We start from the raw sequence: 22,328 nt of genomic DNA on the forward strand, positions 1-22,328 counted from the left end.
ATTGCAAAATTGAGACTGGATGATATTTATTTTTGAAATATTTTGTTTTGAGAGAAATTTGTAATAACACTAAAGTACTTAACAAAAATCACAACAGTAGCCAACAACAGTATACTATGATCACACAATTTTTAAAACTGATAATAATTCTTGCGGTGAGCATCCAGTAAGCTTGCATCTTTGTCCATCACTAGCTCACCATCTTCATGTTTGGACTTAACACCAATATCACTCATGCAACAACTCTTGGTGCAATCAATTTCCTCCTTAACTGCATATAAATAAATTATCAAAATATTCAGAAATTTAGAACACACATACATAATTAACAGTGTCATCTGACATAAATGATAACAATCAGTAATTCTGAATTTCTTGTACTTATGATTTTTACAAGAAACATAATTAATAGTTCAGAAGTTGCCTAAATCTGACAGGAATTTAAATTTTACTCGAGCCCTGCATTCTGAAAGAGTTCAGGCTACACACTGAACCTATCATACTCCAGTAGAGGGAGCTATCAAGTTTCAGATTAAGGAGCAGATAATGAAAGCTCTTAATGATTAGTAAAATTGTTGTTCAGCGGTGCTCAATACCCTTTTTCCGTTATTTGGAGCCAATTAAGTAACACACAATGTGTTTCATGCTTGGAGAACAGTAAATGTATTTTCTAATTGCTTCATGCTTTACATGATGAAGTTACTTCACAAATTAGTGTAAAAAGAATTGTAATTCCATCATACAGGAATCTGCTGCACACGGACGTTGTAAATCATCTTCACTGAAAATTTAAACATGTATTTGTAGTGCGTACCTACTATAGAAAATTTTATGTTAACACAAAGAAATCAAAAACTTACATTTTTGTGATTTGAGACCCATTAATTCATTTGACTACCTGCATAGTTGTTCAGATAAAACAAAATAATGTTAAAATGTTACATAGACGCACACACATGGTACAGGTGTTAGTAAAAAAATTGCAGCAATGCTCCTGCCAAGGAAAGACACACACGAACGGAGGTGAAGGGAGCCGAGAGACATCACAGCGACGGGGCATGGTGGTAGCAAGGATGATGAGCTCAGATTAGGGTGGCAGAGGGAGATAACAGTGATCATGAGGGTGGCTGATAGACATTGGCCCTTGTGAAGCAATTAGGCCAACAGTTTCGGGTGAAAATGCATCCCGAATTAAAAAGAACATGGATGTGAGTGGTCTTTATGTTACTCCCCTAGAAACTAAACGGTAAGATGGGGCTAATACTGCTCCCCCTAGTAGTAAAATGTACCATAAAAAGGCTCTATACAAAAGATTTTTGTCATGGAATGGGGTGCAAGGGTACAGGAAAAATGGTGAAATTTTAAAAGGAACAATGAAACGAAAACATCCATGCATGCAAATATAGAGAACCGTACGTACCTAGTGCTTTGTAAGGTTTTCTAATTCCTCCATAGTTAGCCCACGAATCATCACGTCTGTCACTACACCATCTCCACCTGATGTGCCGGCTGTTTCAGAACTAGTGTTGCCCCAGTTGAGAAAAACACTGTCAAGGTTTTGAGGCTGCACTGCACCGGTCTGACCAGCAGAAGCATCTCCACGCATTCCATATTGTACTGCTGGTGCACTTACCATGCTTCCACTTGTTATAACTCCATTGCGACCACCATTACCATTACCATAATTATTGTCATTAGAATTACCGTGAGGATAACCATAAGATTTATTATTGCCATTACCATAATGATGACCATAATCATTAGCACTGAGAGTACCATAATGATGATGATAACCATTTATGTCGATGCCATTACCATGATGATAACCATGACCATAAGCAGCACCTGCACCAAGATTAGTTGTGTGGTTCCCATTTCCAAGAACGCCATAGTCAACTTGTGATGCACCACCGCTTAGCCAGGTGGTTTGGTTAATATCTCTTGCTCCCTGGGACCTCATATGGAATCTGTAACTTCCCTCACTTTCTTGAGATTCCGAATAGTTCTTGGAAGTATTATTAGAATGTGATGGCCTAGAGCTTGGCATGGTTGATAGCCCACCCTTACGGCAGTCGCTTCTGTATTTCTGAAATTTCAAATATAGTAAAACATCAATAAATGGGCGCTTGATTACTAGGGTACCATTTTTGATAATTTATGTCATGATCATATAAATTTGATCTGATAGTTGGTTTCAGATTAAAGAAACATCAACTAGGTAGTCTAAATCTTACCTGTAGATGGCTACTGACTTGAGCTATAGTTACATATATACCATCAATCTCCAAAAATTCTCTTATATTGTTTGGCTTGTCATCTGTATTAGAAAAGGAAAAAATATAAGTGGCTATAGCCTAGAAAGATATCACAAAAATGCGCTTTATTTATTTTAGGTCTGTCATACTAAGTTCACCCTAAAAACTCCCTTGACTATCCATGCTAATTGTAAGAAGAAAGCATCTAAATGATCAGAGCTGGGCAACTAATTCAAATAAAGCATGCAACGAGTATTACATAAGTGAAGGGATCATAGTTTTAAATAGCGCGCTATCTCGGCGCTATAACGACACTATATCATTTGGTGGGGCATCACGCTAAGCCATTTAGCACTATTTAGCTCAGTTAGCGCGCTATACCTCAATTTGTGATAATAAAATTGAAATATTAAAATTTGCAATTGCACATGGATAACTAAAATCTTTCAACAACACACAAGCATTCATAGAATCACAATATCATTTCGTTTATAATGCGATATAGAGAGGTACATATGCATGTTATGTGTTATCATATTTATCTATATTTGTCCAAATACAGGCTTAAAAAATGACAAATATATAGAAGCAATGAATTTGTTATGCATTAATGGACTTGCAAATGATAAGTTATACATGGGGAAAAATGAAAAACTTTTCTGTTAAAAATGAATAAATCCTATCAAATATGAGATAATTTAGCTTGCGTATACACATGGGGTAATTAAAGGGTCAAAATGTTCTGCATGAACTTGACTTATTTTGTATTTGAGTAAACTGAATTGCCTAGGTGTATTTGTGATACAAATGTATAGCTAATTAGCTATAATGTTTTCGAACATTATCTCTCTCTACACCTTTCCCTCCATCTCTCCCTCCCTCCCTCCTCCCCCTCTCCCTCTCCCTTCCCCCCTCTTTCCCCCTTTTCTCCCCCCCTTACAATAGCTATGTGCAAAATCCATTTGCAAGCATAAATCCCAAACAAAGTTATCCACTCTAAATCTCTATCAAACATACACAAACAGAACATTTTTGCTAACTCCATTGTGCATCCACTACCCCCCACGTGAACCAACATGTAATTTGTTGTGCTACAATCAATGATTTTCCATATTTGGGGATGGCACCTCTCAAATGCAATTTGCCTGGCTGGCTGACGCCAGCCTGTTAAATCATTTTAGACGGAGCCACATATGTGTTTAGGTGTGGTCTAGAAGGATGAACACATATGGTAACAAGATTGAAGAAACTGGTGTCTTACAACCCTACTTCTATTTAAAAAATGGTTGATCTTAAAGATGTATCTATTTTGGGTGACAGGGCATTCAACCATTCTAGTCTTGGTACTCAAATAAGGCATAGATTATGTATTCTCCACTCATTGCTCAGTATCTAGAAGTCGGAGGATATATATTACAACCTCGACTCCCTTTTCAATGAAGAAAGTAGGAAAAGTAGGGTAGTTTCCCAAGCTCACCCATGGGGATTCATCGCCATTGTCGAACTAGTCGAGGAAGAGGACATAGAAACTTTTTATGAGCAACTGAACTGGCATAGGCAACATGAGGCGTTTTGAGGCCTACATACCATCACACGATCTCCATGACCCATGGTTCAACATCATGCCGCCTAAATTATCTCATATGGGAACCTTTAGGATTTGTCGAAACCAATGCATAGTGCTTGTTAGATGAATCTACTTGCGATATTAGACATAGTTGAAAGGTAGAATCATGGTTGCCATGAACAAAGGACAAAGTTCATAACAATTCTTGCTCAATTCTCACCATCGGCAGATCTTGAAGCAGTATCTATTTTAGAAGAGAATGCATTGAACTAATGGTGTGTCATGTTTTAACCGAAACATGGTAGAGTTTTGAGTGTTTGTATGTAAACGCTCTCTATGGAAGACATGGAGGATAGACACTGGAGACTCCGCTCCCATGGAAATGAATAAAGTATTATATGTAGGGTAGCGGCCTTGGCTCACATCAAGGGTATCACTCAAATTATTGACTTAGGCAAGGATTGGCACTTTAAGAAGGTCTATAATGGCTTGTAAACTAGAACATAAATGACTCCCGAATATAAGTGAACCATGATATGATATCACGTGCCCCTGCTTTTATTAAATGCAATGCTATCTGCCAGCTCTCATGCACAAACTGTTGGAGCTATGCTGAAGCCAACAAGTTGAGTACTTTTAGAAAAACCTCCTCATGAGATTTGACATGTCCCAAATGCGAGAACATAGGGGTAAAATGATGGAAGGGAAAAGTTCATATCATTTATGTATACATTCTTATAAAATAGAAGATCTTAACAAGACATCAATTTCTTGCGAATAATAATATATTATTGACAAGTCATGGTACCACATACACATATTATATTATTGAGCTTACTCTAACCAACACTTTTTGTGGAAAAGTTGGATGAAATATAATGAAGCCTCAATGGGTTGTCAATGAACAAAGTGGTGCAAGCAAGGAAGATGACTTTTCTCACTCGAAGCGTGTCACTTGTATTGTCGATATAGGTGATGAAGAGGTTGTAGGTGCTTTACAAGTTGTCAGACTAGTGTAACTGTGGTAACATGGGTCACCACATTTAGTGTTCTAGGAATTTATTTGACATAATGATCTCCATTGCTCTCATGCATGATACATGCCTGCTGAGACCAATGTGTTAAAGCTTTTTAATTTCACTTAGTAATTTACAGTAAGGTCGTGCATCACAATGTTGCAGAAATATTTTGCATGTATTCTTCATGATCAAAATGTTATTTTATTGTTGATGTCAATACACAAAAAAAACTTCGAGTGGCAATTATGTCACTACCTATTGACTTAGCGTAGAAAACATTATTTTACTTGGTAAGCTAGTAAGTCATGGACATTTGAGACATCTCAAGGAAAATAGGTGAGAAAAATTGTCAAAACTGGAAAAGGGGGTGGAGTGGGATGATGAAATAAACAAATATAAGACAAAACCTTATGTATTATTTAAGTAGGGTAGGTTAATCTATTTGTATATTTAGTCAAAGTTTCGACATAGGAATGTATGATAATTTGATAATGGTAAGAGGTGTATATTCTTATTAATATGTTCTAGCTATATTATTAGTACCTCATTGTACCACCCAAATATGGTAGGAAGTTCGTATTCATTACATAGTGACTGCCTCGGTAAGGTGGGGGGGGGGGCAGATGGTAGAGGTTTGATAGAGACTTGCCAATTAAGAAAGCTAGGATAATCAAGTCAACTACCCCTAGCTTACCCCAAGTGTGTCATTGCAATTGTTGTAGGTGGTAGACACTTTCATAAGTTACCGATCTAGCATAGCCTTGGTGACATTAGCGACTTAATGATATCTGAAGACTAGTGGATTGTATACTCGGACATTCTAGTCTTTTATTTGATGTAACTTGCTCATCGTCTCCCATGTGTGAGCCTCCTTGTCAAATCTAGTGAGTGAATGTTTTTAGTGAATCCAATTTTCTAGTTATTCATAGTTTGACCATGGGAATATAGATGAAATGTGATAGATAGAGAACTTTGGTAGAATTTTTTTGATATTCCAATTGATGGTGGAGTTGTAATAAGTGTTATTAGTTCTGAATGTACTGGATTAGTAGTATAATGAAAGTGCATTCATGCGAAAAGTTTTCCATGATAAAGCCAAATGATAGATATTGGATTATTAAATTCCATTGCAATGAACATACTAAGACAAGAGTGGGATGTTGTGTAGGCTTGCCCCGAGGAGATCAAGCCAATGTTAACTTAGGTGAGTACAAGATCATAGGAACTTTTAGAAGCTACAGAACATGAGCAATTAACCATCACACACCAGTAATATCTTCAGATATATGAACTTAAACATGTATGACATAATGTGCTACAAGCATTCCTCGATGTACTGACACCTGTTGACTCCCCTGCATGAACCATTTTGGGCCATGCTGATTGTAACACGTCGAATACTTTTGGAGGGAGCTTCTTGTGTTGGTAGAATGGGCCTTTGAGTTTGGAATATGGGCAACAAGATTAAGGGTCAAAGTTCATATATGATAGTAGTGTACTCCAACTTAAGGTGCATCCTTAAGAGAAATCTATTTTAGGTGAGTATGTACTAGACTTCTGGTACCTTATCGTACCATCCAAAATATGGTACAAAACCGTGTGTGTTTTGAATGATGGATCCATGCTGAATAAATATATTGAATCCTTTGAAACTAAATTATGTGTACATAAATGGTCTAAAGTTGGAATCATATGGGCTACAAGACTTTGGGAGGAGTATGCATAACAATGGTACATCTATGAATACAAGATAGATCTTGAAGAGATATCTGATTTAGGTATTGAAAGTTGGTACCTCGTGGCACCACCAAAAGGTGGTAAGAAAACTCATGTTAACTGTTAACAAACAAATAGTGGCCAACAAAAGTATAGGGAGTCAAACTCAACACGTCTGCCACTATATAGAATTTCTCATGTCCCTTCATATACTCCTTATGTGTGTGAGCCAAACTCAACGGTATCACCATAGAATCAATAACCGCCTTTGAGATGTGCTAATGGAGCTACACCTTCCCACTCTTGCCCAGGTTCCACCGTGGCATGGTTCATTGCTGGTGACACATGAACTTGTTCATTGGGCATGGGTCTGAGTGGAAGAAATCCCAACCCCAAGCATTGACATTGGTCTCCATGCTCACTGATCTCATAATATTGGGGTCGAGAGGCGGTGCCGCACGGTGTCATCGTGTTCAAATTTATTGTTCCTATATTGCCTTCAAGAGCATCTTTATGCTGTTGTGCAAGCTCAAGTCTATCCAACGGTGATATTCGTTGCATTGTGATGAGTTTCTTGTTCTAGGTGTGGTCTCTTGCATCATCTTTGATCTTCGATCTTTGATGATACATACAAAGCACCTCCTTGCACCGCATGTGATTGTTCTTGTGGTGGTGGCTGCCATGCTCATCGTCTAGGAAATGTTTTTTCATGTACAACCTCGGCCCTCCTTAATTATATCCATATGTAAAGTTGTAACATCTGCATGATTTCATTATGAGATTTTTTTACCATACCCCTACTACTAGGAATAGAGCGGTACACATCTAATCCCATCATTGATTGATTAGGGCAATATAGAACTTCCCTATTTTTCATAGAAAAAAATCTTTGTTTGTAAGGGCCTAATGGGCAATATTTCATCCTATATTGTACATACATGGACAAAACCTCAATCTCCTCTTTTCATCCTCCTCATGTTGGTTTTCTCTATTCATTAAGCTCCTACTGTGCTCGTCTAGTCGCCCCCCCACGCAATGTCGCACGTCGGTGATCCAGTCGATGTCATAGGCTAGAATATTCATGACCTCGCAACCGTGTTGCAAGTTCATGACCTTGTTATTGATCAGGGGTTCAATTATCTAAGCCCTAGATGTATTATTGCATTGTAGATAATATGTGGCACTAAAAATTTCTTCCAAGTGGCAGCTGCCACAGCTACCAAGCCATCGTGAAATTTCAAGCATGCATTAATAGACAACTAAAATTTTGAATTTGCATTGAACACAGCCAATCTACAAAGGGGAATTTCCAATGTATAATTCTCCAGAAATTCGATCCTATGCTTACTAACAAGTCAATGGATGAATCAAACTCATGATCCTAGACATCGTCGTTGAGCTTGTCGCTTGTTATGTTGATGCAGGTGTAGCAGGTCCTTTGCAGTAGCCACTTAGCAGCTCCACTGAAGTCACCACCAAAGAGGCCATTGGGCACCAAAATTGGTGAAAGCACCCTGAACCACATCATGGCGGTCATGACTCCCTTGGCACATGTCATGTATGTCGTCTCCATGTGTCATTGCGGGATGAGATACTTTCTGTGTGGCCTCCTCCTTGATGACGACGAGCTCCTCATCTACGAAAAAGAGGCAACCCGCTATCAAAACCTAAGAAGTAGAATGAGTGTGTCACCTCGATTAGTTAGTGGGCCAAAAAATAGAATATTCCCAAACTGCGCTCAAATTACGTATACTGCTTGCCATGAATGAGCAATGCTCTCTCTACTTCTAACCCAACTATTCCACCAATATACATCACATTGGTAAGTTTGATCTCCATGATTGAATGGCATATATTCATTATAGGGTAACATAAAAGAGCACTGTATTGTAAGGTCACAACCTATGTATCCTGACTAGTGACCTCCTGAAAGAGATGTCAAGGGTCTGGTGTTGTAATGCCTTTGAAGTAATATATTAATATTGGGATCCTTTCTACCTTGTGATTGTCTTGAAAAACTAGTATCTTGTGGCTTGCAAAAAGAGATCACTAACGTATATAATTAGACATGCCATGTTTGACAATTAGAGTAGTTCATATAAATAATTGAATTTTCAACCTAATAGAAGATATTTGATATGATTATTATTCACAAGGTCACTAGGTGGAAAGCCCAAATGAACATTTTTCATTAGCCATAATCATGGCAGAACATTAGAGCTACACGGTTTTAGGCCATTGACAAGCAAGCAATAACCAAGGCAATGAAAGGCGCACCAGGGCAAGGCAGCGAAGCCCAGCACCCAAAATTCTAAGATTGATTAATAGATCATAAGTGAGCATCACCATAGACACAACAAGACATTAATGTCAAATTTTCCCATAACAATAGAAAAGGGAGCATGCTGGTTGTGAACACCTTGGCATTCTGGCTCTCCCAAATATTCCGAGGATGGCAAGGCAGACTGTGGGGTATAGGCGAGGGTGATCAGTGAGGTCGAAGGTGCTAATAAGGCACACCACTTCCAGTGTGGTGGCAATAGGCACATCCAGTGTCCAAATGGCATGGGCGTGGATGCATGCCTGAAGCAGGTGCTTCAGGGTTTCTTCACAACAATAGAAGACATATGGTACGGTACAAATGTTCTGGCGGTGGTGGAGATGGGCAGTTGCTGATGATGGAAGAACCAAAGGAAGAATTTACATTTACGAGGGTGTAGCTGCACTAGATCATGGGGGCGATGGTGTCCACAACGTGCACCACCATGCTTAATTAATACACCATATGTGCCATGAACGAGGCACCGGAGGGGTGCATGATGCGACGGTCCAACACCTTAGATGAGAGTGCTATCTTCCCCAACTCATCATGCAGGCTGCCAATCTCGGTGTGCATGACCGCAGAGAGACTAGTTAGTCGGTGGTCTTCAATTCACAAAAGGACAGCCACAATGCATCCTTTGGGGCCGATGAAGTGCGAGAAGTGAACGGGGAAACGAGACTCCAAAGTCTCTTCACCCCACCAGAAAGCCATGAGCTTCACGTCTCCACGGCTTGTAGATCTTTATCCAGACGATATTGCACTTGGCACTAGGTACACGGGTGTCATGTTCCTAGAAAATTGATTGCTATCTCTTCATAGAGGCGGCATGCATGCCTTCATTAAGCTGAGGAAAGCGGTGTGCCACTAGCGAGCTATTTGTGTACAAGTGAAGTGAGAGGGATGAGGTCGATGATCTGAGCTTGTGGATGGAGAGCGGAGGCCCAAGTACTATTGCGGGAAGCTGGACACCAGACAACCAAACACCGAGTCCAGTTGTTTGGCAATCTTCGATGCGACATTGAGAGGAATGAACGTGCACTTGGAAAAGTTGAGGGTGAGTCCAGTGATTGTCGTGAAGATGTCATCCAAATATAGCAGCACTGGGCACGCCAATAAGGGGATGAGGGGGTGTTTGGTGGACACCATTGGCACCAATGGTGAGGATGTGGCACTGGTGAACATAAGCAACTAGGATGAAGAGGTAGGGGATAAGAGATCCCTTGACGGAGCCCATTTCGATAGTGATGCAATTGCTGGGGACACCATTGATGATGACTACAGACCGACTCGGTGTGTTGTGGTCCTAAACCCACCTTCGCCCGAGGGAAGGGAAACCACTATTGCCACCTAAGACATGGAATCTAATGCTTTTTGAAGTGAAGCTTGAGCACCACCGCTGACACACTGTACTTATGGAAGCATTGCACGAGCTTCACGGTGACAATGGAATTTTCAAAGATCCATCGCTCGCGGAGAAAGCATGGCTGCTCAATACATCATGAATCACGACAACATCTTAGGGAGGAGGGAGAGGGTAGTTTTGCAGTGGTATGCGACAAATATTTTTCAGAGTAGTGGGAGTGTCCACACCTGGAGCAGGAGGACGATGAAGGATATGTTGATGCCGGATAATCAGCCTCCTGTTTGTAGAACCATTTTGTGAGAGCGGTAAGATTGAGGAGAAGTGACCATAGGCATGCTTGAGGAAAACCGGACAATACCCATTAGGTCTTGGAGTAGTGTCAGGCTTCATTCCAAAGACAACTGCCTTGAGCTCAGAGGCAGAGAGCGGATACACAAGCAACACCACCTGGAAGGCATCCAAGTGTGTGTGTGTGTGTGTCATGAGGAGTTGGAGGTTAATGTTGTCGTGAACCGATATCTTCATGTCCGGGATCGGATGGTAGAAGTCATGAAGCATGCATTTCGTTTCCTGATGGGCACGGTTCTTAACCCCATTACGATCGAGGCATGCAATCTACTTGTTGCAGAATTGGGCTGACGCACTGGCATGGAAGAAGTTAAAGTTCCCATCTTCGAGTTTGCAAAAGCATATCTTGCTCCTATACCACAAAAAATCAACACAATAGTGTTCATGGGGGGCAAGGGAGTGTTTCACGAGGGAGAGTGCAAGAGGAAGTTAGGGTCAGGGAGACCATCTTTCTCCTTTAGGTGATCAAGGAAAAGGGTCGTGATGTGACAGTTCTTGACGATGACATCACGATATTTGAGCTGCTTTGAAAAATATTGAGCCCACTCCAGATCCGCTTCATATGCAACCCAAGACAATTGGTCGGCTGTAGGTCAGGGGCGCTGCCACAGTGGCAACAGTGGCAACCACATTGAAAACAAGGTACCCAACCCATTGCCCACTGAACTAGAAGATGGTAGCACATGGAACCATTGTAGTAGTGATGTTAATGATAGGGATGTGCCCGAAGGCATGAGAGAGGATGCAGGTGATGGCAGAGTCCGGCATGATCGAGCACTCATCATTGTTCACAAGGAACATATCCATCTTGACCTGTGCGGGGGAGGGGCTGGTGGGGTGGGGGGTCAAGATTTCATCAAGTTAGAGCCGGTCGGGGAGAGGTAGCTCGAATAAAGTAGCAGCGTCGATGTAATCATTGAAGAGGAGGGCATCAGTGGGCATTGAAGTTGTCATTTTTCAGCACTTCGGGGTCCCAGACAAAAGTTAAAATTGCCCACCGGGGCCCACGGCTGCCGATGTGTTGCCCATAGCAGCAATATTCTCTTAAAACACTCCTCTCTCTTGCCCATTGCCTGGGCCGTATGCGTTGGTAATGGAGAAACAAACCCGAGATGTGGGGCAGGAAAAAGCCACCGAGATGAAGCAGTGCCTTTAGTTGATAAAACTAGGCCGAAGGCCGGATCGTTCCAGGTGGCATCGGCGCTAGCGCGTCCTGGCCCACAACAAAACCAAGCACCATGTGATCTCCCACCATAGCTCGGTTGGCATTGCGTGGTGCGACAGTGGAGAGGAAGAAGCAGCATCCAAGTCGGAGGAGGTTGGGAGCAAGGGTTGTACGGAGACTTGGGGATGGGAAAGCCAGGCATGTTTAGGAAAACACGAAGGCCGGAACCTTGCAAGTCGCCTTCTTGTGCCCAGAGCAACTATGACGAATGTAGAAAATGGGATCTCAACAATCTTTGACACGGTGGCTTAGGTAGAGGGAGCAGCCCTAGAGGCTAGAGAGCTCCACGTGGTGATAGGCTTTGGGAGAGGAGCGAGGCCCTTGAGCGGAGATGGTCGGGGATGGGAAGAGGCAATCTATGCGTAAGTGACGGAGAGGTTCTTTTATATAGTGGAGGCAACAAACATGCTGACCGAGGCTGGTCCAGGAGCATGCGGTGCATAGGAGGAGGCCAACTAGCATGTGGTGGGGTGAATGACTCACATGGGCTAGGGGTAGGGGCTAGGAATGTTAGGGGGAGGGACCACATTAATGTAGATGAGACAGTATGGGGTAGGTCGCGGTGGTTGTCTCTCCTAGTCTCTATAACACTCAAGTGTTGGTGGTCCCAGGCATCAGGGGGAACCAAAGCAGCACTACAGCCGTTGCCAAGGAACTGTCCAACCACCACAGACCCAGGAGCAAACGGCCCACTCCTGGAAGTGGAGCCCAATCCCTACGGCACTAGTGCAGTTTGAACAGGGGATGCACAATGGTCAAGGAGGAGCGGAAGTGGAGGAGGCTACGACCATGGTGTAGATCGTCGTAGGAGAGAATGAATCTGCCACCATGGGGGTGGCAATAGCTTTTTGGAAGACAAATCCACCACAAGTAGTCATGAAAATTGATGCGAGGTAAGAAAATCCAGAATGTCAATGCACCGATGAGCAAGATGAGGTTGCGGTGGTCAAAGCAGGGGAAGGGAAAGGGCTAGAGCACACCCGGGACGTTGAAAATAGATTGGCCAACGAGGGAGAGCAGATGCTCCTGGACGAACCCCTAGAAGGTAGGTGACGACCAGGCCAGTGAGCACAAATTTGCTGGTCAAATGATTGGACGTGGACAACCAAGGAGGGAAGGAATGGGTGGTGAAGCCAATGCGAGTGGACTGGGGGATGTGGTGAGGGCCCGGGGAGCAAGGGGAGCGCTGAGAGAGTGCACATTGAGCGGTATGGAAGGGGTAGGTGTTGGGGAAACAACACCTATGGCAACACAAGGGTCCCTTTTAAGGATGGCAAGGAGAGAGTTGCGCAAAGAGCAGGTCTAGTGATTAGCACTAGGAATTTTTACCCAGGTTTAGGCCGCTGAGGAGCATAAAATCCTAGTCCTTCTTTGGGTGTATATTGAGTGTTCTTGAGTTCTTAGACTAGCTGCTATGCATGCCTAGTCCAAAAAGTCCGAATCCTTCTCCACTACGCCTTGGTACTCCTTTTATATGTCAAAGGGTCACCACAGTGGCACACATGAGGTGTAAAGTAGCTATAGTGTACAAGCTTATCGCTGACGTTGTAGGACAAATGCATTTAATGCGCTGCTTACGTGCCCTCCAACTTTATCGGGGATGGTAATGAAAATCGTCCCACCCGTCGCCGCCCCACCTCGTCTTGACACGCATCCAGGCTGATGACGCATGTAGTGCCAGGCTGGCTGGCTAGCCACTGTGCTGGTGCGGTGGCAGGGCCTTCACGAAGATCTTTCTGCCACCACGCAGGTGCTTGCATAGTTGGCAGGCTGGTCGCCGCACTGGAACAGCTGTGAGGTGGCGAAGCCTCGTCGGGTGCGGGCCTGGCTGTGGCCCCGCAATTGTCCCCAACAAGGGTCATGACGGGGCCTCGCGGTCTTCATTTTCGGGTTTCCACGTAGACCTGTAGGCCACCAGTCTTCACAAAGATCTGGATGCAACTATGCACGGGCCCCCGAGTCTTGGTCTTGACGTTGTCAATGGTGCGAGAGCTCTCAGCCTCATGGGCGGCGGCCTTGCTGGTGCTTCGCAGGCTGCCCCACCAAGGCTCTTGCCGGGGCCACGTAGGCCGCCCCGGCAAGGGTGTTGCCGGGGGAAGCCTAGCTTGTCTTCTGTTCTTTATTCATCGGCTCGAATGCTTGTCTTCATAGTCTTGTATTTTGTCTTCTACTGCCCCGCAAAGCCTTGCCGCAGGTGTGGCTAAGACTGCCCGTGCACAAGTAAGGGGTACAGAAAAGCCCATACTTTTCTACACCGACAGGAGCCCCCGGGCCTGGGCCATACATAAGCGTGAAGGTTGTTGTTCCAGGCCCAAAACAGTGCGCGGGCATGCGTGGCATGGACTAACCGTTGTAAAACTTCTCGTCAGTTGCGCTTCCGCACGATCCGCATTGAGTGCATGACGTGTGGGTCGTGCGTGGAACGGTCACAGCACGCCTATGACGCCCCATGCCGAACAGTAAAGAGGCGGCCCGCACCTTCCCCATAAAAAAGAGAAAGACGCAGGGGCGCTGCTCATTTACCCTTGTTGCCTTTCCCAATCTAGGAATCGTCGTTCCCCTCTTCTTCCTCGAGCACAAACCATAGCTCTCGCCTCCGCTTGCCGCCGCCGCGCTTCCATTGCTCTTGATCCCTCGGCCCCTCTCAGCCGCCATGGTGCCCAAGGCAAGCAAGGGCAAGGGAGTGTCCAAGGCCGCCGAGGGGAAGGAGGTGCCAGAGAGCGAGCTGGTGAAGCTGCGGAAGAAGCACGCCATCTTCACCTCGATGATTGTCGCGCTTACGCTCAGGGACCGATTCAAGTGCCTGTGGGGGAGAGAGACATCGGGGCATCCCTCCACGCACATCATCCCTGCTCCCTTCGCCAAGCCTGGTCAAGATAAATATCCTTTCTTCGTCGATTATTTCTACTGTGAGCTCTGCCCCCCTTTCTTAGATTTCTTCAATGACATCATGCACACCTACGGCTTCCACCTTCTGGATTTCACGCCGAATGCCGTGGCATGCATGGCCCTCTTCGTCGGGGTACATCCCAACACGGTGCTCTTCCGCCATTACTTCGTCCCTCACATCCAGCCCGGGAATGCCATCTCTGGCTGTGTCACTTGGATCCCAAGGGCTCTGAGCAAGGGGACGTACCCGGAGGGTTCCCAGAAGGAGAAGTGGGAAGAATGGCGGGGCCGGTGGTGCTGGATCGTGGAGAAGGAGCCACAGTAATTCTGCCAGGTCCTTCGGAAGCCACCGGTCCGCGGCAAGGATTGGGGTGAGTTCGATGCCAATGACGAGAAGCTCACGGTCGCCACCACCAGAATCCATCGCCTCACATCAGCTGGGCTCGCGCTTGAGATGGTTGGGGCCGACTTCATCCGCCGCCGCATCGCTCCTCTGCACAATAAGGGAAGGCCGGCCTGGGACTTCAAGAATGCGGCAGACATCATGAGGCTTCGCCCCGGGCTGAATTACAACTTCACGGTAATGCAGCATGCGTCCCTCTGCCAGAAGCTTTTTCAGCTCAAGGTTGACAAGGCCGGCAAGGCCGAGAAGACCGGCAAGGCCGCCAAGACCGGCAAGCCCGACAATCCGTTCAGGTTGCCGGCGGGGGTGGTCCCGTTGAGCAACAAGTCCTGCCTGACTTCCATCATCGCCATGATGTCGACGTTCAATGCGCATGGCCTTGATCCGACCTGGGACGAGCCAGAAGCGGTGCTGGTGCAGGGATTCTTCGACAACTTGTTGGAGAAGTACGTTCACAGCGAGCCATTGCTCTGCCCCACCACTGAAGAAGAGATGGCGTACATCGCCACCAGGGTGGAGGAGGCAACACTTGCCGAGGAGGCCGACAACCTTGGCACTGTGGAGGACGAGGCTGATGAGGAGAAGAAGTTTACTGAGTGGACGGGGTCTACCGGGGAGCACAGCGGCGCAGGTGCCGGGGTTCCCCTTGCTGAAGAGGCGGCCAAGGAGTCGGCCGAGGAGGTGACTGATGCAGACGACCCTTCAACCCCAAAGAAGAAGCTTGTCCTGCGGTGGGCCGGCTCCGGCTAGCCAGTCCGGCCTTGCAAGGTCGCACAGCGGTGAGAAGCCTAGGCGCAACCCGTGCGCCAGACGAGGCGCGCGGCTGTGACAACAGCAAAGGAAGCCGCGGCAGTGAAGAAAGCTGCGGCCGCTGCGTCCTCCTCGGCCAAGCGACCCATGACACCAGCTCCTCCTCCACCCTTCGCGGACACCGTCTGGTGGCCGATTTCGACCTTGAGTCATTTAGCCCGAAGAGGAAGAGGAGGCCAGAAGGGGAAGATAAGTAAGCACCTTGCCTCCTTATTCATTACCTGATCCTCCAACTAGGTTATCTTATCTTGACTCGATCTTGTCTTCATAGTGATATGGAGACGTTGGCTCAGAGGGTGGCGAAGCGAGCCAGTTCCTCGACGAGCAACGAGCCCCCAGCAAGCAGTTCACGTGTGTCGGCGACAGTCGTGATCAGCCCGGACACTAGCCCTCAACGCAGCCCCCTTTCTAGCCCCCAGCTTGAGTCTGTTACTCATTTCCCGTTGGCGGGCGGTGGAGTGTGCATCTCTAGTGCTGACCTTGTTGGGCTTGCAAGAGGAGAGCAGCAACAGGAGGAGCCAATGAGGGCCACCCCTGATACGCCGCCCCCTGGACCACGCCACCCAGGGGTGGGTTCCCGGCAAGGGCATCCATGAACGAGCCCACACAAATGGAGGAAGAGGCGGTGGTCTTGGTACCGGCGGCTCTGTCCCGGCAACGAGCGTTGCTGGGGAGGGAACCACTTCTCCCCATCTCGTCACAGGTAAGCATCTTGCCTCCTGTCTCTTGCCATCTTTGTCATGCGACTTTTTTTTTCCTTTTCCTTGTTCTGAGCTTCGGCTTTGGTTCTACCCATTCTCCTTTTTGGTTTCCAGACCCTCTCTCGACGGACCAGGCGGACGTCGACGCTGTGATTGAGGAGACCGCCAAGGATGCCGAAGCTGAGGCCACCAAAATCGCTGCCGAGGAAGCTGCCAAGGCTGTTGCCGAGGAAGCTGCCAAGGCTGTTGCCGAGGAAGGCGTCAAGGATGCTGCCGAGGAGGCCGCCAAGGGGCCTACCGGGGGGGCAAGGAAACTATTGACCGTACTAACGGCGACTTTGCCGCAGGAACTCCTAGCGCTGCACCGGTCCTAGAGCCCTCAGCTGCCGGGGAGAAGGTGGTCGATGACCAACCCTCATCCTCTACAGCCCCCTCCTCGAGCAAGTACTTGAAGGTGGGCGACGACCTGTTCGTCAGTATTCCAGGGATGATAAGCACCGGAGCGCCAACCGAAGGGGAGGTTTTTGACGACGAGGTACTCACCGTTGCTGGGCTCCAAGTTGTTGACGAGCCGAGCACCAGCAGCAGTGGTTCAAAAGAAGATCAGCTCCTCCAGGCCATGCACACCAATTTCCAGAAGCTCCAGGCGCTTTACCGCGACCGCAAGGATAAAGCGGACTCCAGGATGGTGGCCGTGGACAAGGCAGAAGCAGACTTCTAGGAGCGTCGCTCAAATGCAAACCTGGTTTGCCGAGGGCCAGCAAGATCTGAAGGTTGCCCATGATCAGCTAAGCGAGCGCTGGCAAGAGCTACTCCTGAAGCAAGATGACATCGAGAAGACTCAAGAGGTGGCCACTGCGTAGGCCGCTAACAAGGAAGCTGATCAGAGGCAGCGCCAAGTTCTGCTTGACGCCCAAGAAGAAGACCTTGTTGCTCGTGAATATGCGCTTGCCGCCAAGCTCCGCGACAAGGACGAAGAGGTCGAAAAGCTTGTCGCGCAGAGGACCCAGGAGTTGAAGCAGGAGCATAAAAGCACACTTGATGCTCTGGCCCTGGATCATGCCGACAAGCTGAAGGAGGCCGCTGACGGTGCTGAGGCCGTAGAGGCCGCTAAGAATGAGCTAGCCGGCAAAGTGGAGAAGCTGGAGCTGGAGCTGGAGGAGCTGAAGAAGGAGATCTTGACGCTGAAGGACAATAGGGACAAGACTGTCCACACCATGGCAGATTTGTAGGTCACCATCTCCAACAAGACTAAGCTACTCTATGAGGCCAACGACTCCATCGCCGATCTGAAGCCGAAGCTGGACACCTTGGAGGGGACACTCGCAGAGACCAGGGCCCGTGAAAAGGCCCTAATCAAGGACCTCGCGGATGAGAAACAACTGCTACCGAGTGCCGCCGCCACCCACAACGACTTTGTGGATGCCACAAAGCTCTGGACCAGCCGCCTTGTTGACGTTGCGGAGAGGCTCACCATGCAGATGTCTATCATGGGCATGCCAAGCTTCAGGTTCTCCTAGGAGTTGAGTGTGAGCGAAAGTGCCAAGTTGACCCTGTTCTTTGAGCGCGTCCTCGACGCCCTGGTGCTGCTCCACTCCAACCGAGCGACTCATCTAGCCAAGAAGGCCCGGAAACTTTTCCGGGGCACCCTTCTCAAGGTGCTCACCAAGGTGGCCTACTGGAACCCCAATGTTGACTTCACCGACACACTCGAGAGCTTGCCAGAGGATGCGGACCTCAAGGCGCTCGAAGAACGCGTCGAGCCCATCATCAGCTGCGTTGACGGAGTCAAGAGGCTGGAGGGCCAGTGGCGGGATTAGCCGCTCCATTTCTCATCGCTGCTGCGGGTCCGTACCCAAGACGATTTCATCTTAAGTTAGAACCACGACAACCATTGATGTAATATAACTTGTTGTGCTTTTAACTGAAAGCATGTTATCTTCCTGTTTGGTCTCTTTTTGTATGTACTGCACACTACGCTTACTTGGATAGGCTTTCCGGCGCGCACACCCTTGTCGCGAGCGCTTTGAGGAACGGATCCTTAGCAGCCTGCTGGGGGTGTCGCTGCCGGCAAGGCACCTTGCCACTCTTAATTAGTGCAGCCACCTGAGCTGTTGAGCGGACTCGAAACAGAACAAGGGCGCTACCAATTGTGGCAGGGTTCCTTCGTGTGCAGGTTTTCCATACAAGAACCGAAACATTCGAGGAAAATAACCTTACAAAAAGGAAATCACTCAAGGTTTGGCATGACTTATCTTTTCATTGCTGTGTCAAGGCTGCAGACGACACCGCTCGCCTGGCTGCTAGTACCAGAATGGTGTGGATGGTCTTGATCTCCTCAGCCACTAGCATCTGCCCCGATGCCCGTTCGCACCGGCACGGGCAGACCGGCTCCAGACGAACAGATCGCCGTGATCGTCTTCTTCTTCTGAGCCATGGTGATGAAGAAACTAATGTACTAACTACCAGACCAGATTTTCAAAGCTTCTTCCCCTACCTGGCGCGCCAAAGATGTCGGGGAAATGGCACCTATGGGATCACAAGGATCCTTTCTACGTTTGCGGGGAAGAGTTGCGCAAAGAGTAGGTCTGGTGATCAGCATGAGGGATTTTTACCCAGGTTCGGGCCGCTGAGGAGCGTAAAACCCTAGTCCTGCTTTGGGTGTATATTGAGTGTTCTTTAGTTCTTAGACTAGTTGCTATGCATGCCCAGTCCAAAAAGTCTGAATCCTTCTCCAGTACGCCTCGGGCCTTCTTTTATATGTCAAAGGGGTCACCATAGTGGCACACGGGAGGTGTAAAGTAGCTACAGTGTAAAAGCTTATCGCTGACGTTGTAGGACAAACGCATTTAAGGCGCTGCTTACGTGCCCTCCAACTTTATCGGGGATGGTAACGGAAACCGTCCCGTCCGTCGCCGCATCACCCTGTCTTGGCATGCGTCCAGGCTGACGAGGCATGCAGTGCCAGGCTGGCTGGCTAGCCGCTGTGCTGGCGCGATAGTAGGGCCTTCACGAAGATTTGCATGCCACCACGCAGGTGCTTGCGTAGTTTGCAGGCTGGTCGCCGCGCTGGAATAGCTGTGAGGTGGCGAAGCCTCGTCGGGTGCGGGCCTGACTGTGTCCCCGCAATTTTCCCCGACAAGGGTCTTGCCGGGGCCTCGCAGTCGTCCCCGGCAAAGGCCTTCCCGGGGGTCTTCATTTTCGGGTTTCTACGTAGACCTGCAGGCCACCAGTCTTCACAAAGATCTGCATGCTACTATGCACGCCCCCCCCCCCGAGTCTTGGTCTTGACATTGTCGATGGTGCCAGAGCTCTCAGCCTCAAGGGTGGCGGCCTTGCTTGTGCTTCGCAAGCTGCCCTGACAAGGCTCTTGCCGGGGCCACGTAGGCCGCCCCGGCAAGGGTGTTGCTGGGGGAAGTCTAGCTTGTCTTCTATTCTTTATTCATTGGCTCGAATGCTTCTCTTGGTAGTCTTGTATTTTGTCTTCTACTGCCCCGCCAAGCCTTGCTCCAGGTGTGGCTAGGACTACCCGTGCACAAGTAAGGGCTACAAAAAAGCCCATACTTTTGTACACCGACAGGATGGGGGATGACGGGGTGCGCAACCCAAGTCTATAAGGCTACCTAAACAGAACCATCCACTCCTCCAATATACGTATGTCATCGATTCAATGAGTTATCACGCTACACCTTCTAATGAAATAATTATCGTCATCCAACCAAGCCCAAATATATGCGAACCTACAATCCATACTATTCATATGCATCACATGCATAGAAGCTATCTTATATATACAGCTTGCAGAAAAGAGAACACTCTCGAGCTACTCGTGATCCTATCACCTGGTCCCCACCCCAAGAGAGACCACTCATATGTCAGCAAGCTTGGCCACATATGTCTATCTAGTAGTACCACATTAGTAAAACATGTAGTGAGCATCCAATTATTAAGAATAAACTATGTAGTATGATGCATTTATTAACAACAAAATAGCTAAGCATGGAGAAAGAAAAGGTGGTCCACATGTAGGTATCCTGTATTTGCCCATGCATGCATTTCGTATGTATCTCACGCACCTCCTGTTGTCTTTAGCTGGGTGACCGCATTGACGAACAATACATGCATCTCTCGGGTCCACTCGACCTTTTTCTTCTTTGTGATCCCCAGCTGCAGGCCGCCCTCTGAAGCCCCCTTGCCCTTGCTGGAATCGTTCACTCCTTGCCCTCTCTTCCTTGGCGTGTCATCCAGACGGATGCCTTGGCTGTGGCGAGGGTTAGGGTTCTCCGTGGCTGCGCCGGCGGCTTTGCGCCTCCACCGCACGACTTGCTGCCAGATGAAATATATCTGCGCGTCACGCAAGGGCTTTTCCATCAAGTAGCAAGCGCCTCCCTGCTTTCCCCTTTCCCTTGTCTCCATGGTCTCGTCGCCTGAGAACACTGCACAAAAGCAGCATGCACATCTATCAGATCTATCATTTCATCTATGAGTCTGAGTGCGTGTATATATATACCTACAAACAACCTAGAACATGGATATGCTTGTGGCATGTGTTTATTTATTAAAAAAACTATGTGTGGCATGTGCGAGGACTTACCGAGGATGACTGGGTAACGTTTCCCGACGCGCTTGAGAAGGCCGAAGCCGTCCATCCCTCGCCCCCGGCCCCGGGTCTGCGCGACAGTCATGATGAAATCGATCCCATCCGGGTTCTTCTCCACCTCTCTCAGCGCATCCGCGGGCGAGGCGCTGGCCGTCACTGCACGGAGGCGGCCGTCGGTCAGAACACAAAGAGCAAACTGCGGCCAAGAGATCCAATATTAACGGACCGGACGACGTACCTTCGTAGCCGCCACGCCGAAGCATCTGCGTCAAGGTCTGGAGGCAGACGGGATCGTCGTCCACGGCAAGGACCTTCAGCCCCTCCGTCTCCATCAATTTAGCGGTGGCCATGTCCTGTTCGCCGTTCGCCATCGCCGCCGCGCGCTGCGGTCACACGCGCGTCAAATTCTTGCCCGTCAGGGCTGAGCGTGCTTTGGCCTAGAGAGTGAGGAGCGTTGTGGGAGTGAGGAGCGTGCTGTCGCCTAGAAAAAGTAGAGCATTCAGAGCGTGCTGAAACTGAAAGTCGTCGAGGGCGCCCAAATAAGCAGACACGTGTATGCTCTACAGCAGCACCAGCATGAAGAGACAAAACTTTACAGAAGCACCAGCATGAAGAGACAAAACCTTACAGCAGCACCATGAATGCTAAGCTAGCATGCACAACACAGCCGTTACAGTCACACTCGTAAAGCATGCACCCAACCATCTGTATTAGTATTATTATTACTAGTACATAATTAAAACAAAAGCAAAAAGGGGAACGTGGTGCATCCACAAACACTAAAATATCTACACTATTAATATTTTGTACTAACCAGCCAAGATTTTTAAGAGATACAAAACCTACATTAACCATGGTCACGACAGGTGCCTCCAAGAAATGGTTAGGCATACCCCGCATACCCCCTACGAAAAAATACCGAAAGGTGAGTTTGTATTCTCCCGTCCTTTCTTCAAAAATGTGTTGCATCTCCAATCAAACCGGTGCCATGTGAGAGGAGAAGACCATGGGGAATCCTTCAAGTAGAGTCCGACGTGTGCGCTACATGACCCATGATTCATGATCAAGATCACATGAAGCATGTCCGGTCTTGCGGATGATAGACACCC

At 47.4% G+C, this 22,328-nt stretch overlaps 1 protein-coding gene across 1 annotated transcript; it reads right to left on the bottom strand.

The window, feature by feature from the left end:
- Positions 1-867: 867 nt before the first annotated feature.
- LOC123133135 (two-component response regulator ORR27-like) lies at positions 868-21,693 on the bottom strand. The gene is made up of 6 exons (XM_044552671.1): positions 21,458-21,693; positions 21,214-21,375; positions 20,696-21,055; positions 2,235-2,317; positions 1,421-2,086; positions 868-898 (listed from the first exon to the last, which is right to left on the bottom strand). The coding sequence occupies exons 1-5, from the start codon at positions 21,588-21,590 to the stop codon at positions 1,421-1,423; spliced, it is 1,404 nt and encodes a 467-aa protein (XP_044408606.1). The 5' UTR covers positions 21,591-21,693; the 3' UTR covers positions 868-898.
- Between the last annotated feature and the right edge of the window lie 635 nt (positions 21,694-22,328).

Source organism: Triticum aestivum, chromosome 6B, assembly GCF_018294505.1.
Source record: "Triticum aestivum cultivar Chinese Spring chromosome 6B, IWGSC CS RefSeq v2.1, whole genome shotgun sequence".
Taxonomy (NCBI): Eukaryota; Viridiplantae; Streptophyta; class Magnoliopsida; order Poales; family Poaceae; genus Triticum; species Triticum aestivum.

What these genes read in the sequence shown, in the direction of transcription:
- LOC123133135 (XM_044552671.1), bottom strand. Translation starts at nt 21,590, where the DNA reads ATGGCGAACGGCGAACAGGACATGGCCACCGCTAAATTGATGGAGACG. An exon ending in TCGGCGTGGCGGCTACGAAG is followed by an intron (nt 21,376 to 21,457) that starts GTACGTCGTCCG and finishes GCCTCCGTGCAG; the next exon opens with TGACGGCCAGCGCCTCGCCC. An exon ending in CCAGCTAAAGACAACAGGAG is followed by an intron (nt 2,318 to 20,695) that starts GTGCGTGAGATA and finishes TTTCTAATACAG; the next exon opens with ATGACAAGCCAAACAATATA.